Source organism: Emiliania huxleyi, assembly GCF_000372725.1.
Source record: "Emiliania huxleyi CCMP1516 unplaced genomic scaffold EMIHUscaffold_348, whole genome shotgun sequence".
NCBI classification, from domain to species: domain Eukaryota; phylum Haptophyta; order Isochrysidales; family Noelaerhabdaceae; genus Emiliania; species Emiliania huxleyi.
Genome location: NW_005199378.1, coordinates 1,392 through 16,541, shown reverse-complemented (window position 1 = coordinate 16,541; position 15,150 = coordinate 1,392). Strand labels below are relative to the sequence as shown.

Genomic DNA, 15,150 nt, shown 5'->3' with positions numbered 1-15,150 from the left:
AGCCCTAAATAAATAAATAAATAAAACGGGCACGCCAAACGAGGGGTGGGAGAAGGACAGGGTCCCCACCTGCACGAGCAGGATCTTGTAAGGACGATCAGGGACACAGGGGAACGGGAGCGGGGAGCGCATCGCGACACGGAGGGGGGCTGGGCAGGGTTCACCCACACGACAGGGTCCCAGGGCCCTAGCCGCGGGAGTCCGCGGGAGAATTCTTCCCTCGCGTCGATGCTGCGGAAGGGGCATGCGCCGTCTGCGAATCACCCCTGGATAGGTCGCTCGCGCGACCTCTCCTGGATGCGCAAGGGGCCCATTGGGGTCACGCGGAGGGAGGCGCTGTTAGCGGCGGAGGAGGCGAAGGCGGCCGCGCGGGCGGCGGAGAAGGCGGCGCGGGCAGCGGAGGGGGGGAAGGGCGGCGGCAGCGGGCGGCAGTCCCGCGAGGCACGCCGGCGGAAGGGTTCGTCTTCGCGGGGCGGGGTGCGCACTGCGCGCCGCGAGGATGAGGAGCCTGAGCCAGGGGAGGGTTGGGAAGGGGGGGCGAGGCCGGAGGAGTATGACGGCCTCTTCGACGGCCCATAAGGGGCCGTTGTCTGCTGTGCCTTTTGTGGTGCTAGTTCGTGCCAGTCTGCTGTGAGAGGGGCTTGGGGTCGAAGAATTCTTCCCTCGCCACGTCGAGATCAGATTGGCACTCGCGCCGCGAGTCGCTCCCGCGCCGCCTCGCGCCAATCACCCGACGACGACAACGCCTACCAAGACCGATGCGCCACCGACGCCCTCTCTTTGCGCTGCTGCTCCTGCTTCCACTGGCCGCCTCGCTGTTCGCCGGCCTCGCGTCGCGGCAGGCTGTCCTGCGGCCGCCGCCGGCGGTGCTGCTCCGCGCCAGCCCTGCGCGTGCCTCGTTCAGCATCGATTTCTCCGCGATCCAGGGGGACGAGGAGGAGGACGAGGAGGAGGACGCGGCGACGGTCGCCGCGCAGCGCGAGGCCAGCATGCAAAAGGCGCGGGCGGAGCTGCCGACGGTTGCAAACATGACGGTCGCCGACCTCAAGACTGAGCTGCGCGTGCTCGGGCTGAGGGTGACGGGCCGCAAGGCGGAGCTCGTCGAGCGGCTCGAGCAGACGCGGCGCAAGATGGCCGCCGGCCTCCCGCCCATCGAGACCGAGGCGCGTCGCCCTCGCCGCCTGCGCAGCTGCCGGAAGTCGGCTCGTGAGGTCGGTCCTCCGTGCGGCGTCCGCCCCTCGCGCAGGTGCACCGCGATGTGGAGCCCCTGTGGTACATGCTGCAGACGGCCAACGGCTTCGAGCGCACCGTCGAGCGCTCTCTCTCCCAGGCGGACTCGCACGCCTCCGCCTCCCTCTGCCGCCCTCCTCCGACCCCCCGCCTCTCCTCCGCAGGCGATCGAGGTGCAGCGGCTGCAGGAGGACATCGACCGGATCTTCGTGCCGATCGCGGACGGGGAGACCTCGGTGCGCGACGCGTCCGTGATGCCCTCGTACATCCTCGTCCACATGCGGATGACGCGCGCGCTGCACACCTTCATCACCGGAATGCAATACGTGGTCAACTTCGTCGGGGCGGACCACGGCGGCAGGTCCCGCTCTGGGCAGCTCGACGGCTCGCGCGGCTTCGTCTGGCCCCGCCCGCTCACCGACGACCAGTTCCAGTCCATCGTCACCCTCACAAAGGAAGCCCCTCCCTCGCCCCGCCCCTCCCCCTCGCCCCGCCCCTCCCCCTCGCCCCGCCCCTCCCTGCAGCCCCGCCCCGCCCCGCCCCCCGCCCCCCAGCCCGAGCGCCCGCCCCAATCACGCGCAGGAGGCGGCGCGCGCCTCGGGAGCGGGCGGCGAGGGCGAGGAGGCGCCTCCCTCGCTGGCGGTCGGCGCGCGCGTGCTCGTCAGCTCGGGGCCTTTCAAGGGCCTCGAGGGCACCGTGACAGAGGTTGGCACGGAGGGACTCGCCACCGTCCTCCTCACCGTCATGGGGCGCCAGACGGCGGTGAGCTTGCCAGAGCGCTCGTGCCAGCCGGCAGGCGAGGCCGCTGCCGCGGCCGGGCAGGAGGAGGCCGCCGTGTCGGCGCCGGTGGAGGCGTGGGACCCTTGAGTGTGAGAGCGTGCGGACGCCGGTCGCCGGACGGGAGGAGCTGGAACAATAACAAGCCTATTTCTTTCGAAGCTAGAACCGGTGTACACCCGGAGGGTAAACTAATGACAGCGTCATGGCACATGGGCACACACCTCGTATACACACATGAGTCATGACATGGGGGTCATGGCACGATAGGCAAGCGACGATCGGACGAGAGACGCGCCGCCTCCCGCCGCAGCGGCCAGCGCGTGCCCTCCGGGTAAAAATTGTGCACCACGCCCAGGCGCATGCCCATGCGGCACGGCCACACACGGACCGCTCGTAACGCGCGGCGCCGCGCACGCCGCCGTGCGCGGCTGCTCCCGCGCTCCCGGCGGCTCATGTCCAGTCCTGCGGGGCGCCTCTACACGCGCCAGCGCACAGAACTCCTCCTCCCATACACGCAGAGACACAGCATGTGGCAGACGAATGACTGCAGAATTCGCAAGCACCGTGTCCAAGCGGAGGCGGCTAAGCGAGAAACCCCAAGTCATGGCCGTTGGTCTGTGTCGCGGGCGGGGCGGCGCGGACTCAAGGCCAGAGGCGCGGGGGTTGAGCGTCGGGCGGGGGAGCGGCGGCGCCTTTGCCAGCTTGACGAGCGAGGTTCGTAGGGTCTTTGGAGTCTCTTTGATGAACTCCTCAAAGTCGATCACGAGGTCGTCGTTCTCGTCGGCGCGCGAAAAGATCTTGTCGAGCTGCTTGTCCTCGATGAAGGTGAAACCGAGCGCGTGCAGCGCGTCGCGGACCTCCCGCCGGTCGAGCGTGCCGTTGCCGTCCTTGTCCGCCGCCTCAAACATCTGCCGGAGCACGAGCTGGCCAAACCGGCTCTCGGAGGTATCGACAAAGGCGCCGATCACCTTGCTGTGCTTGACAATCACGTCGGCTCGCAGCGCATTCAGCTCCTTCTCGCCCATCACGCGCTTCGCACCAACGACCAGTGGCGCAAACAGACCCGTCGGGGCAGGCCGCCGCGCCTTCTTCTGCTCCTCGGCGTCGTACTGCTTGTGGCTCTGGACGCCCAGGTCCATGCAAAATGTGCGGCCGTCCGGGAGCACCACCGGCTCGATCACGGGCGGCGCGCCCACCCAGCAGCCCTGCTCGTTGCAATAGTACGTCTCCTCGGGCGGCAGCGGGCATGAGCCGTCAGCGGCAACTGGCACGTAGCCCTCCGGGGGTGCCTCCACAGCGTCAGCATCCATCGCGAGCAAGCGGCCGCGGCCGGCGGCGGCGCGTGGAGCGGCAAAGGGACGTGATGGCGCCGTGAACTGGAGCGTGGCGCAGGTCGCGAGAAGCATGAACACCGACATATATGTGGAGCGCGACGCCGCCGAGGTCACGGTGGCTCACACCGACCTCGCTATAAGAGGGTGGGGCTGAGAGGGTTGATTCGCAGCAATGGCCCGTGAAAAAGAATTTTTCCGGCGCATCCCTTGCACACCGTCGTCCACCGTAAATCTAAAATCCCTTGCACGCCCACACCACACACGACGAGCAAGAAGCAGCATACACCCGACACCCTTTTCGCCCTTGCGCTTCACCCGATCAATCACCCTTAATCCCTTATGCTACATGCTTGTCTTGACTGGCAAGCATCCAACTGATCATGATACGTTGACGGGAAGGCCGCACGAGAGAGAGAGAGAGAGAGAGAGAGAGAGAGAGAGAGAGAGAGAGAGAGAGAGAGAGAGAGAGAGAGAGAGAGAGAGAGAGAGAGAGAGAGAGAAAGAGAGAGAGGGAGAGGGAGAGGGAGAGGGAGAGAGGGAGAGGGACCAGGGAGAGAGAGCACAGCCTCACGACCTGCCGACCTCATCTGCACAGCTAAGCCTCCCCGCTCCCCGCAGGCGGTCCGGCTGCGCCCCCTATGCCACCCGCCGCACCGTCACCACCAACCGCGCCACCAGCGTGCGATGGCTGGTGCCCGCGCAACTCCAACGTGTGGACCACCAAGTGCGCCTGGGGCAAGTGCAAGGGCTGCACCAGCTGCGCCACGGTCGAGGAAAAGTGCCGTCTCAACTTTTGCGAGTCGCACACCCGGGGTTGGCCTGCAAAGTGCGGGTGGGATCGGTGCTCGGGCTGCCCCACGTGCAAGGATCTCCAGCTGCCGCCGGCGCCTCCATCGTGGCCTGGATTGAGGAAGAGCTGCATGGCTGCGATGTGCTGGTTCCACACTCGGCCGTGGGGTGAAAAGTGCGGCTGGCAAAAGTGCGAGGGCTGCCCCGGGTGCTTGGACGGGCAGCCCGTCTCCTAGGAGAGTCGCCATCTCTTCGCTTCGCCCTGGGCTGGAGAGGTCACTTGATCGGGGCAGGTTTGGAGGCATGGAGGGTCGATGATCACTGGCTAGGGCGTTGGGGTGCCGGGTTGCGTGAGTGCGAGTAGAAGAGCAACTGGCACGCGCGGGCCAGGGGGGGGGGGGGGGGTTGCATGGACGACTGACACTTGAGGCAGAAGGCCGAGCGGTGGCGCTGCAAGTGCGCGACCATAGACATCTGGGAACTGACAGGCGCGGCACCGGCAGCCGCGCCAGGGTCTATTTTGCTTTTCCGGTTTTACATACATTAACACACACCCTCGGTTTCAGCTCAATATCGACGCGTATCAAAGTTCGAATGGCGTTCGTCTACCCCACAGTTGTCAGTGTAGTGCGCTTACGCCGCCCGCGGACCCCCCCGCAGCAAAAAAAACGATCCCACAAATATACGGAGGAGGCTGCGCTGCGCAAGCACGGGCGGGAGGGGTTTCTCCTGCGGAGTCGTGCGTGCGCAGGGCTCCTCTTTGCTTTCTTCTACTCCCTACTTTCATCTCGTTCCCGTCCTACCAGAGAAATATACGATCTGTGTGTTTTGCTGTTCCTTTTTACCCATCTCCTAGTAGAGGTGTCCGTTTTATTTATTTGATCTGACCCTCGCAGCGCGCAGGTGTTCGCGGCGACGAGAGGGCGCGCCGGCTCTCGTCAGTCTCGATGGAAGTACCCGCACCCGATTCACGTACCCCACCCCCCCTCTCTGGTCAGTAGAGTGAGAACAACAAATCTTCGCCGCTCTGAGTGTGTCACAGCCACAAATGCAACACGTGCACTATCGACTGCCGCTGGTCGGTCACAAAGAGCTGGCCGTGGGCGACTGTGACGCCGCACACGTCAGCAGCCGCGCCGAAATGGATCACGTGCAGCGGCACGCCGTGCAGCGTCATCACGTGCAGCCGGGAGACGTCGCAGGCAACAAGTCGCGCCGGCGTCCCGAGGATCGCGAGACCGCAAACCTCCTCGAACATGCCCGCACCCCCACCCGGCGCCCCGAAACACCGCACATAGCGGCCCTCCTCTGTCCACACGGACACACGAGCGTTACCCTGGTCCGCCACGTAGACGCTGCCCTCGTGGCCAATCGCCGTCTCTGGAAGGCTAAGCTCTCCACGGCCGCTGCCCTGGCTACCAAAGGCTCGAAGCCACCGCAGCTTTGGCGCCGTGCCGAGCACCACGATGCGGTGGTTGCCCTGGTCGACGACGAGGAGCTGACTGCCCGCCAGGCTCACCCCGCACACGCGCGAGAACTGGTTCGAGCCGCCTCCGCACGCGCCACCGAACCGCTCCAAAATATCACCAGTCGGCGAGGCGCGAAGCACGTAGCTGTGCCACCGGTCGAGCGAGGGGTAGTCCCAGCCAGAGTCGAACTCCTTTATGCCCGCAAATATGGTGCCGTCCGCCGCCGCCGCCAAGCCGGCCACGACGTGAGGCCCGGGACACAGCGGCATGGAGAGGAGGTGGCTGCCGCTCGGTGTCAGCGACTGGACGCGGCAGTTCCCCGCGTCGCTCACAGCAACGCCCGACGCGGTCGCCACTATGGAGGAGGGGGCGCAGAACTGGCCATCGCCGGGTCCGTGCGAGCCGAAGCTCGACTCGAGCCGGCAGAGTCGCCAGCTGACACGCTTGTGCCGTGCCACGCTGCCGGCGGCGCCGAAGGCCAGAGCGCACCCACTGAAAAAGTCGAGCCCGATGAAGTCGGCGATCACGCCGAGCAGTTCCTCGCTGAGGAGGACGGCGGCGGCGGCGGCCTCGCCGCGAGCGCTCATATATGCGTTGCGGACCTAGCCTGTTTGTTGAACCTGACGGATCCTGACGAAGGCAGCGGCCGCAGGCAGTGCGCGTGCGAGTTCTTTACGGTGAGCCGGTGTGTGTGCCAGTCCGCGCCAGTCCGCGCCCTTGTCGTGCCAGTGTGCTGTGAGAGAGGCTTGTATTTTAAGAATTCTTTTTCACAGCATGGTACGGGACGCCTCGATCGTCTTTACTGTGATAGTGCTAGCACGCGCCAGTTCGCACCTGTGTCGAGCCTCTCTGCTGTGAGAGAGAGTTGTTTTGTTTAAATTCTTTACTGTGCTGTGAGCGGTTACTGGACCGTCACGTGTTCAACGACGTTGAACAGTGTTCAACCACGGCGCTGTTCACAGCGCGCGCGGACGGCCGTTCTGCGAGTCCAGCTCCGCTGGACTTTTGTAAAGCATGCTTGTGGCAAGTTATAGACGCTAGTATCGACCTCAGAGACCCAAACCCGAATTAATAATTAAGGCTCAAAGTATGGTTGAACAACCGTTGAACAAACAGGTTTGCGCATCGCGGACGGGATGTCGACCGCATTGACGCCGCTCCGACCCGTGTCATGGATACACATGCCCGGGGCGTCCACCAGCTGGAGCAAGGTCCTTCGGGCGGGGTTGCTGCCCACGCTTCCCCGCCCGGCCCAGTGGAGCGAGCAGTTGCGCGCCGCCGTCGGCGATGGCGCCGCCACGAGGCGCCCGAGCGCGGCGACCCTCCCCTTCCGCCCCTGGCCGCACTCTGGGCACTCGGCCGTCCTGCGGCGCGGCAGTCCGCACAGCGGCCCACAGGTGTGCGCCGCGTACGAAGGCAGCCGCACGTCGAGCCCGTGGTTGAAGCAGTTGAGGCAGTGGCCTCGCTGGCTGGTGAGCTGGTCCGCCCAGCCGCTGTAGAGGAGGAAGAGGACGAGCCGGCCGGGGCTCGCGGGGTTGAGCGCCTCCCAGCCGGCGCCCCACAGCCTGCGGATCTCCGCGGCGTGCGAGCCGTTCCAGACGTGGTTCCGGCGGTCCTGCGCGGCGTCAGAGTCGGTCGGCGACCACTTGTGCGGGTAGATTGGACGGTCGTAGCCCGTGTCGCCCGGGCCGTGGTCGCCCGGCAGCAGCAGCACGTGCCGCGCCTGGCCCGCGTCGGCAGTCCGGTTCCACCACGGCCAGCGCGAGCGGAGGTAGTGGAAGATGCGAGCGATTCGCACGTCGCCTAGCGACCTACAGTTTGAGTGCGAGGGGTGAGGGCGGCGGTAAAATTGCGATGGTGGGGTCGTCGCACAGGCGCCTCATGTCTGCCCGGCTAAAGACGTTTGGCGGGAAGCCGGGCAGCAGCCAATAGTCGGCACAGTCCCCGTCGGGCTCGTGGTGGACGCTCGTGCGGACCCACTGCAGCAGCGCTTTGCCCTGGCGCCAATAATCGGGCGCCGCGTGGAGGTGCTTTGGGAGCGTGTAGGTGTGGACGCGAGGGCGAGGGCCGCCGCGATCGCAGTGCGGCGGGGTCTGCATCGGTGCCGTACCCGCCACTGCCAGCTGCCTTCCTCGCGGCGGAGCGGGCAGCTCTTCTACCCGCCTCAGTCGCGCTATTACACATCCATCCACCCGCCTCCGCGGCTAGTTCCAATTCACTCTGACACGCTAATCCGATGATTGTGCCTCAAGTCAGCTCCCTTCACATCCACCAATCCTGGGTTGCGTTGAATATGATGACGGAGATTGTTGCCTTCTAAACCCGGAGTATAAATGGCACTTCTACAATGATTGTGAAGCAGTCGACTTTATGCGGACGCATTGTTTGTGAGGAAGCATACCCGGCGTACCTCGGCTTGGACTTGCCTGCTGCAAAGTCGGACCTTTTTCGGTATTGTGTCCTCTTTACACACGGCGGGCTGTGGGCAGACATTGATACATTGCCTGCTCGGCAATCGCTCTCGCCGGGCATGGACTTCCCCGCCTCGCGCTGAGCCGCTGAGATGCCCGGCATACATCCTCCCCGTTCAGCTGAGCAGCTTGAGGTTGCTTCTCCACGGGCTGAGGTTATCTAGGGTTCCTCCCACCCAGACAGAACATGCTGCTGTCTTAGTACTCCTGTTCGACCCATTCGGAATCTAATGAGGGGTCATTCCGGCGGAATGACCCCTCCGGGGAGATCGTTCACATCTCGAAAAACCAGAACCCAGAGCGTCTGGACCGATAATCCCATGGCCCGGATGTTTTCTGTGGCACTGTGGGATGGGGCCAGGGAAGAGGTCATGGAAGAGGTATGGTATCTCAGTATGTTACTGTATATCCTATGATGCAACATAGTGGGATCTGATTTATCCATACCTCGAACCACGATTGGCACGAGAACGGGACGTTTCACGTTGTTTTTTTGGCCTTACTTTCGTGTTTCGAAAGCGATCGTCGTACCGCATACGGCATAGTGTTCAGGCTAGTGCCATTTCACTGTGGCACAGCTCGCGTTACAAAACCTTGATTTGACCATTTGCGCAAAAAGGTGGTACATCTCGGTGCCTTCCAGAGGCAGCTGCGACCCCGCCGAGTGGACGGTAACACACAGCAGGTGGCGCGGTGTGTTACCTGTACCGTCCACTCGGCTGGGTCGCAGCTGCCTCTGCGCGTCCTGGGGATGTACCTTTGTCGCGCGCCGGAGACGACTCGACACCGCTGCCTAGGCGCCGCTGAGATCGGAGATCAAGCTCTGACAGGTCGCACGTCGCTCCTTTGACGCCGACGTGACTCACCCGTGCAGATCACATCAGGACACGGTCTCGACACGCTCGGTACGACGCCTGCGACCCGTCTTGGGTCAGGTGGCACGACGCTCATCGCGCCTACCAGCGCTGCCGTGCAGGTTGCCACGACGAGGTCGAGCACGCTTCTATACGCTCGCCCAGCCTTCCTTTCCATCCCATTAGGCAGCCTGGGAACGGTGGCGGTCAGAGGCAAAGCCTGCGAGGGGTGGTGGAACCTCATGTCACGGCTACCGCCGGCTCGACCCCACGATAGCCTCCGAAGGCTGACTTTGCGGCACCATCATCGGACGACGTCGGCGAGTTGAGTCGCGCTCGCGGTAGCCAGATGACCTCTCATACTAGTATCATCGGCCATGGCCGCAGGAAGCGCGGGGGATTCCGCTGGGAGCAAGCCAACACGGAGCTCCAACCTCCGTTGGACGCGTTTTCAAGCGATTAGCGTGTGTGTCAGAGTGAATTGGAACTAGCCTCATTAGACCATAGATCATAGTCCGTACGCGTCGATTCTCGATACGATCGAGAATTTAGAGCCGTAAAGCGTAATACCGAAACATTCGTTTCCGCGCTGATCTCATAACATTATAATCTGTGATGACCTATATAGGGGTAGCCTCTTGCACTCTGGTCTGCACGATGCCGATGGCGAGCAATACCAATACGCAATAGCGTCTCGTCACCGCGACCGTTGTGGCACCGTCCGGCTGTGAGAGTACCGATCCAAAAATCGGCACCAATGCCACTAACTTGCAAGGCGTCCAGGGTGGGGCGCGGGGCCCCGTGAACACGATTTGGGCGCGTGAGCCGCCCTGTTGGCCCGCCCCCGCTCACTCCACCGAGCGCCGCCGCTCCGCCCGCTGTGCGAGCCGCACCGAGCGGCGGGCCGGCGTGACGTGCCCGTACGCCGGCGAGGCGGCGCTCTCCGCCAACGACTGCTCGCTGCAATCGCGCGAGAGCGGCGGCGTGGCGGCGCTCGGCCAGCTGCGCCCGTCGAGCTGCGCCTCGCACGCGAGGCGGGGCGAAGCGCTGGCGGCGGCTCCGCGGGCGAGCGGCGACATGCTCCTGCGGCGGCCTCCTCCGGGGCCTCCGGCGAGCGGAGACCGGCGCGCGGGCGACCTGCGCGCGGGCGATTTGCGCGCGTTGCCGCCGCCGCCGACGGCGCGAAGTGCGCCGGCCACGCGCGAGCGCTTGAGGCGGAGGAGGTAGGCGTGGAGGAGGCGCTGGAGGAGGTCCGCCTCGGCGTCGGAGCCAGCCTACGCACACCAGGGGGTGGGTCGGGTGGGTGGGTCGGGGGGGGGGTTGACGCGTCTGCCATCTCGGGAGAGGGAAGGCGTGCGAGGGGGGCGGACGCGGATGGCAGAGCGCCTCGGGCAGCGGCGGCGGCGAGGCGGGCGGCTGCGACGGCGAGGCGGCGGAGGAGGAGGCGGAGGGCGCGGGCGAGACGGCGCGGGCGAGGCCGTCGATCTTTGCGCTAAGGTCCTCCGAGTCGCGCCGCGTCAACGCGTGCAGCTCGTCCAGCTTTGAGAGCGTCTTGCGGCCTGTGGGACACGTCCTGGACGCGTCCTGGACACGTCGACTTGCACCGTGCTGCTTGGAGAGCCGTGCAGGCCGAGGTCGGTGTAGCAGAGCGCGGCGTGGCAGAGAGCGCACAGGCCGCCCGCGCAGGTGGCCTTGCGCAGCAGCCAGAGCCACGCGACGAGGGCCTGCGCGAAGGTTCGGGGAAGGTGGACGGAAGGCTGAACGAAAGGTTCGGGGAAGGCTCCCGAGCGCCTCGACGTCGGCGGCGGAGGCGGGCCCCGAGGCGCCGCGGCGGAGGAAGACGGCGGCGAGAGTCTTCTCGAGCAGGCAGCTGCCGGTGAGCATCGCAAAGATGGGCAGCCGCGCGGCGGCGGTGCGCGAGGTGGAGGTGAGGGCGAGCGCGAGCAGCACGGCGCACGTGAAGAAGAGGACCGACTTGATGTCGGCGAACTCGCCAAACAGGGCGGCCTGCAGGCCGAGGAGCCGGTCGACGCCGCCGAGCAGCGAGCGCTGCTTGGAGCCGAGCGACTGCACGCACGGGGAGAGGGGTTCGTGCTCTCTGGGCCCGCGGGAGAGCGTGGCGATGGCTGTGGGCGCGAGGGCGCGGCGAGGGTGAGGCGGGCGGCGGCGGCGGCGAGGCCGAGGGCGGCGGCAAATGGGGGAGAAGGGGTCGGGCCGCAGCTGCCTCGGTGTCCTTTTTGAGGCTGTCGAGCTGTGACGCCGTCCCCTGCGCCGAGGCGTGGAGCTGGTCGACGAGCGTCTCGGTCGAGCGCTGAAACTCGCGCGACTGGAGGTAGAAGCACATCGACTCGGCGTGCGTGTAGAAGTGGGTGTACGCGTTGAACGCGAGCGCCGCGGCCGAGTCGACCATGGGTTTGGTGCAGTCGGCGAGGCTCATCTCGGAGGTGCACTCGTAGGTGGTGAGCCCCGATTTGGCCAGGTGGCAGTTGGTAAAGTCCACGGCCAGCCTCGACTGCGACTGGTCGTCCATCTCGCGGCAACCGCCGCGGAGGCGGTCGACGGCGCGGGCGCTGCACGTGGTGTCAGCGGCAAGCGCCTCGAGCTGAGACTTTCCGGCGGCGGCGCGTGCGGACGCCGCCTCGTCGAACTGGAACGTCGCGACGTGTGACGTCAAGAGGGCGAGCAGCAGGGGAGCCATGACCGTCAAGCGTCGCTCTGTCACGGTCAAATGGCTTGGGTTTCCTTCCTCTCGTGGTATGGGGCGATTGGTCATGCAACCGTTGGGTCGCTACAGTTCGGGGGGACCGATCTTTATGAGAAGAGAACAGCGGGATTGGAATCAAGGGGGGGTGGGGGGGGGAGAAAGAAAGCACAGCGTGCACGCTCCAGCAAGTGCTCCAACCAACCTCCAAGACGCAAGAGCAAGACTGACTGGCTGGCTGGATCGCTGGATGGATGGATTTCGCCGCACGGGGCAAGGCACGTCCTCCTCGACGTCCCCCGAGCCAGACCTGCGAGGCGGTGGACGAGACGATGGGCTGCTGAGAGGAAGCAGGGAGGAAGAACGGGCCTCGTTGCGGGTGGTGGAGAACTGGAGATGAGACGTGTATCGATCGCGCGCCTTGCGGGGGGGACGCGGAAAAGAGGAACCTCTTTTGGCGCCATCGCCATGGTGCGAGACGCGGAACCGGAAGTCGGATAGCCCCTACGAATAGTCGTGGAGAGAGGGCGCGACGCCGCAGGCACCTCAAGCGGCGCGGAGCGCCGCCGCAAAAGCAGCAGGTGCGCGAAATTAAACGCCATTTTCGGTTCCGCGCGGTTTGCCACTAACATCGAAATCCGGCAGAAATCGACTTAGCCGAAACAGCTGACAGACAGACTGAGACAGAGAGCACACACGTTCGAGACTGGGGATCTGGGGTGCGGAAAGGAGGAACCTCTTAGCGTTTAAAGGTAGAGGCGGTTCCAGATGGGGGAGAACCACGATTGCACTGCGTCCATTGCCTCCATCCCAAATGATGTCATTCCTGAGAGGTCTCGCGACTCGCCTCGCAAGCACGGTTCGCACCCGGCGCACTTACTTTCCCAACCGCATTTGAGGCTCCATCGCTGCGTGTGACCAGCGCACCAAGGTTCACATGCGGCGGTGGCCTTCTCCGGGAGGTTGTGCGACACATTTGCGGGGATCAAGCCCGCATGCTTGGCAATGATGTCCCAGTCCTGTGCATACAGCTTGCCGGTGCTGGTAAGGTTCTCGGTGCCGGGAACAAACAGACTGCTTTCTCGCACGAAGTCGTGCACCTGAGCACGGAAGTGTGCATGTACTCAGGTGTGAGTGAGTGGTCACGGGAGAGCATCCATGCGGAGGGGGCGGTCAACCGGGTTGCGTGTCGCAAACCACGTGTACCGAAACACCCTGTCGTCCGTCTCGAGCGCCAGCAGCGTCTTGGACATCCATTCGTCCTGGACCTGCCGGCCTTGTTTGGCAAAACCGACTGCCATCTCGGTGATCCACAGCTTCTTGCCAAATGATTCGTAGAAACGTGCGATTCGATCGGCCAGTTCGGTGAACACTTCCTCCCTAGAGTTTGAGTAGTAGTGGTAGCCGATGTACTTAATTTTGTCCGGGTCGCAGCCCTCGATGACGCTGCAGTTGCCCAGGAAATGTGTTAGCCAGGGTGATGGATTGCCATCGAAGTAGCGAACACACAGCTGCGGCGAAAAGAGCACCTAGGAGGGAGTCGCGCGGCGATGAAGAGGTGTACTATCACATGTGTGGTGGCGTATGACCAAGAGGGCACCAACGGAGGGTCGAACTCCTCTGCAATCTCTTGCACTTGCACCCAGAGCTCCGCTGCCCTCTTGGCAGGGAGCTTGTCGTGCAGATCTGGCTCGTTGAACCCGCCGAGGTGGCGCACACCAGAGTCGCGCCATATCTGCTTGTAGTTGGGGTCGAGACCTGCCTTGCACGATGGCTTGCAGTCTTTGGAGCCCTTGATGATCGGAACGTATTCTGCCGCGCGCGCCCTGCCCCCGCACATCGGTTCGCTGCAGGTGTTGCCCTTTCCACAGTCTGGGTGCGAGTGCCAATTGTAGAACCACGAATCGGCCAGGTTTAGGTGAGAGGCGTCGTCGCAGCTATATATGCGCTTCCCGTCGGGAAACAGTGGGCCCGAGTTGCTGAAGCCAGCCCCACGTTTTTTTGGGACTGGTCCGGCCCCCGGAGGAAGGGCAAAGATCGGCTTTATCGGTAGCCGTGGCTCGTAGTCTAGCGTGCACCGGAACCTCGTGTGGGGGAAAGCGTAGCAAGTGGCATCGCAACGCCCGGCGATGGATCCACACACCCCGCAGCCGCAAGCGTCCTCGCAAAGAGACCCACCGCACAGGTTGTTCTTGGCATGCCCCAACTTCGCGTGTCCGTGTCGAAATTCTTCCTCGGTATAGTCACCTTTCCAAAGGTCGGCGGTGTCCTGTAGACAGGAAGAGCAAGCTCCGACGGTTGGTCGTGCAATAAAATGGGGCTTCTTGCACTTGTGCCGACCCTTCGTTGGTTCGGCTTTGCAGGACCTGTCACATTTTCCGTATGACCCACAGACGCCGCATTCGCAAGCATCCTCGCATGGTGCACCGCCACAATCGCCAGGTCCCTGGCCAAAGGTTTCCGAGCACTTGTCGCAATCCGGATCCTCTGTCACCTCATCCATCCCGCACGGGTAGCGGAGCGAAACAGGATCGGGCTGGCAACTTTTGGGGTCAGATTTGATGCTGCCGCAAACGCCGCAGTTGGCAGCGTCCGCGCATGGGTGATCTCCACAGTCCTCGTAGATCTCGTTGCAGCGGTAACATGGGGTGAGCGCGTTGAACTCATCGGTCGCCGCACCGTCCTTCCTTTCCCTTGACGTTACTTCTGCCATCTCCTTTCCCTCCCCTTGAGGCTGGAAGGGTTTGTACGCACGAATGCCTGCGGCGACACCGAAGCAGGTCAGCGCGAGCGCGACACCCCGGCGGCAACCCAATCGCTGGCCGGCATCCGACTTTGTCAGCATCGGGGTTCTCCACGCAGTAGTTGCTCAGCGAGAAGCACCGGGACCGGGTGGTGTTCCGCGGCGTTTGCCCCTTTGCCTAGCACCAAACCGGACGAGCCGACGTCGGCGTGGACGGGAAATCTTCGGGGTAGGCAGGTAAATCCCGCTGTTGCGCCAGGTAGGCATACGCTGGTACTTAATTAAAGATACTTCGTAGACGCATAGCTAGACGAAGTATGGGGAGTGAGAAGCGTCAGTCAGAAGAGCTTCAGGGGTAACCTGAAGTCCGTCGTGACGCTCTTCTTTCCCCCCAGGTTTGACCGCGCAGCTTTCAAAACTCGACGATATCTTCCGGAAAGACTGAACTTCCCGCACGCAGGCGCCGCGGCAGCATGAGAGGCGCAGAGAGGCTGCGAGTGCTCGACGAGTCTTGCGAGCTGCGCGGTCAAACCTGGGGGGAACTGATCGCATCAAGGCGGACTTCCGAAACCTGGGTGAGCACCTCACACCTCTCTCTACTGTGAGATGGGTAAAAAGGAACAGGTCCCCGCCCTTGCGATCTTTGTGCAGGGTTCTTTGTGGGTGTGGTCGGCGACTAGCCGGGGTCGTCCTCCCGATGGGGGACTAGCACTAGCAGTCTTCCACATGGTCCCTCGGGTCCCTGCTGCTCCTAATCTCTTCGTACATCCTCCTGCTGA

General features: G+C 64.1%; 7 protein-coding genes across 7 annotated transcripts; 3 read left to right on the top strand and 4 right to left on the bottom strand.

Moving 5' to 3' along the window:
* The first annotated feature begins 678 nt into the window (after positions 1 to 678).
* On the top strand, positions 679 to 2,152 carry EMIHUDRAFT_369062 (hypothetical protein). The gene is made up of 3 exons (XM_005773035.1): positions 679 to 1,330; positions 1,395 to 1,685; positions 1,813 to 2,152. Exons 1-3 carry the CDS (start codon positions 1,277 to 1,279, stop codon positions 2,095 to 2,097), a joined length of 630 nt encoding a protein of 209 aa, XP_005773092.1. The 5' UTR covers positions 679 to 1,276; the 3' UTR covers positions 2,098 to 2,152.
* Positions 2,143 to 3,149, bottom strand: EMIHUDRAFT_424741 (putative death-specific protein with Ca binding EF hand domain; the record flags this gene model as incomplete). The annotated part of the gene is made up of 2 exons (XM_005773034.1): positions 2,143 to 2,625; positions 2,718 to 3,149. The coding sequence occupies 2 exons, from the start codon at positions 3,147 to 3,149 to the stop codon at positions 2,593 to 2,595; spliced, it is 465 nt and encodes a 154-aa protein (XP_005773091.1). The 3' UTR covers positions 2,143 to 2,592.
* Positions 3,150 to 3,982: 833 nt separating this feature from the next.
* On the top strand, positions 3,983 to 4,369 carry EMIHUDRAFT_241955 (hypothetical protein; the record flags this gene model as incomplete). The annotated part of the gene is made up of 1 exon (XM_005773033.1): positions 3,983 to 4,369. The coding sequence occupies one exon, from the start codon at positions 3,983 to 3,985 to the stop codon at positions 4,367 to 4,369; it is 387 nt and encodes a 128-aa protein (XP_005773090.1).
* Positions 4,370 to 5,169: 800 nt separating this feature from the next.
* Positions 5,170 to 6,189, bottom strand: EMIHUDRAFT_117535 (hypothetical protein; the record flags this gene model as incomplete). The annotated part of the gene is made up of 1 exon (XM_005773032.1): positions 5,170 to 6,189. The coding sequence occupies one exon, from the start codon at positions 6,187 to 6,189 to the stop codon at positions 5,170 to 5,172; it is 1,020 nt and encodes a 339-aa protein (XP_005773089.1).
* Positions 6,190 to 7,838: 1,649 nt separating this feature from the next.
* EMIHUDRAFT_241952 (hypothetical protein) lies at positions 7,839 to 8,156 on the top strand (the record flags this gene model as incomplete). The annotated part of the gene is made up of 2 exons (XM_005773031.1): positions 7,839 to 7,853; positions 7,995 to 8,156. 2 exons carry the CDS (start codon positions 7,839 to 7,841, stop codon positions 8,154 to 8,156), a joined length of 177 nt encoding a protein of 58 aa, XP_005773088.1.
* A 1,362-nt stretch (positions 8,157 to 9,518) lies between these two features.
* On the bottom strand, positions 9,519 to 10,440 carry EMIHUDRAFT_444652 (hypothetical protein; the record flags this gene model as incomplete). Its single annotated transcript, XM_005773030.1, has 2 exons — positions 9,519 to 10,201; positions 10,314 to 10,440. Coding segments are annotated over 2 exons (638 nt in total), but the record flags the coding sequence as incomplete, so codon positions are not given.
* Positions 10,441 to 12,374: 1,934 nt separating this feature from the next.
* Positions 12,375 to 14,846, bottom strand: EMIHUDRAFT_241950 (hypothetical protein; the record flags this gene model as incomplete). Its single annotated transcript, XM_005773029.1, has 8 exons — positions 12,375 to 12,475; positions 12,566 to 12,728; positions 12,807 to 13,157; positions 13,229 to 13,712; positions 13,803 to 13,897; positions 13,969 to 14,074; positions 14,401 to 14,549; positions 14,796 to 14,846. The coding sequence occupies 8 exons, from the start codon at positions 14,844 to 14,846 to the stop codon at positions 12,375 to 12,377; spliced, it is 1,500 nt and encodes a 499-aa protein (XP_005773086.1).
* Positions 14,847 to 15,150: the final 304 nt, after the last annotated feature.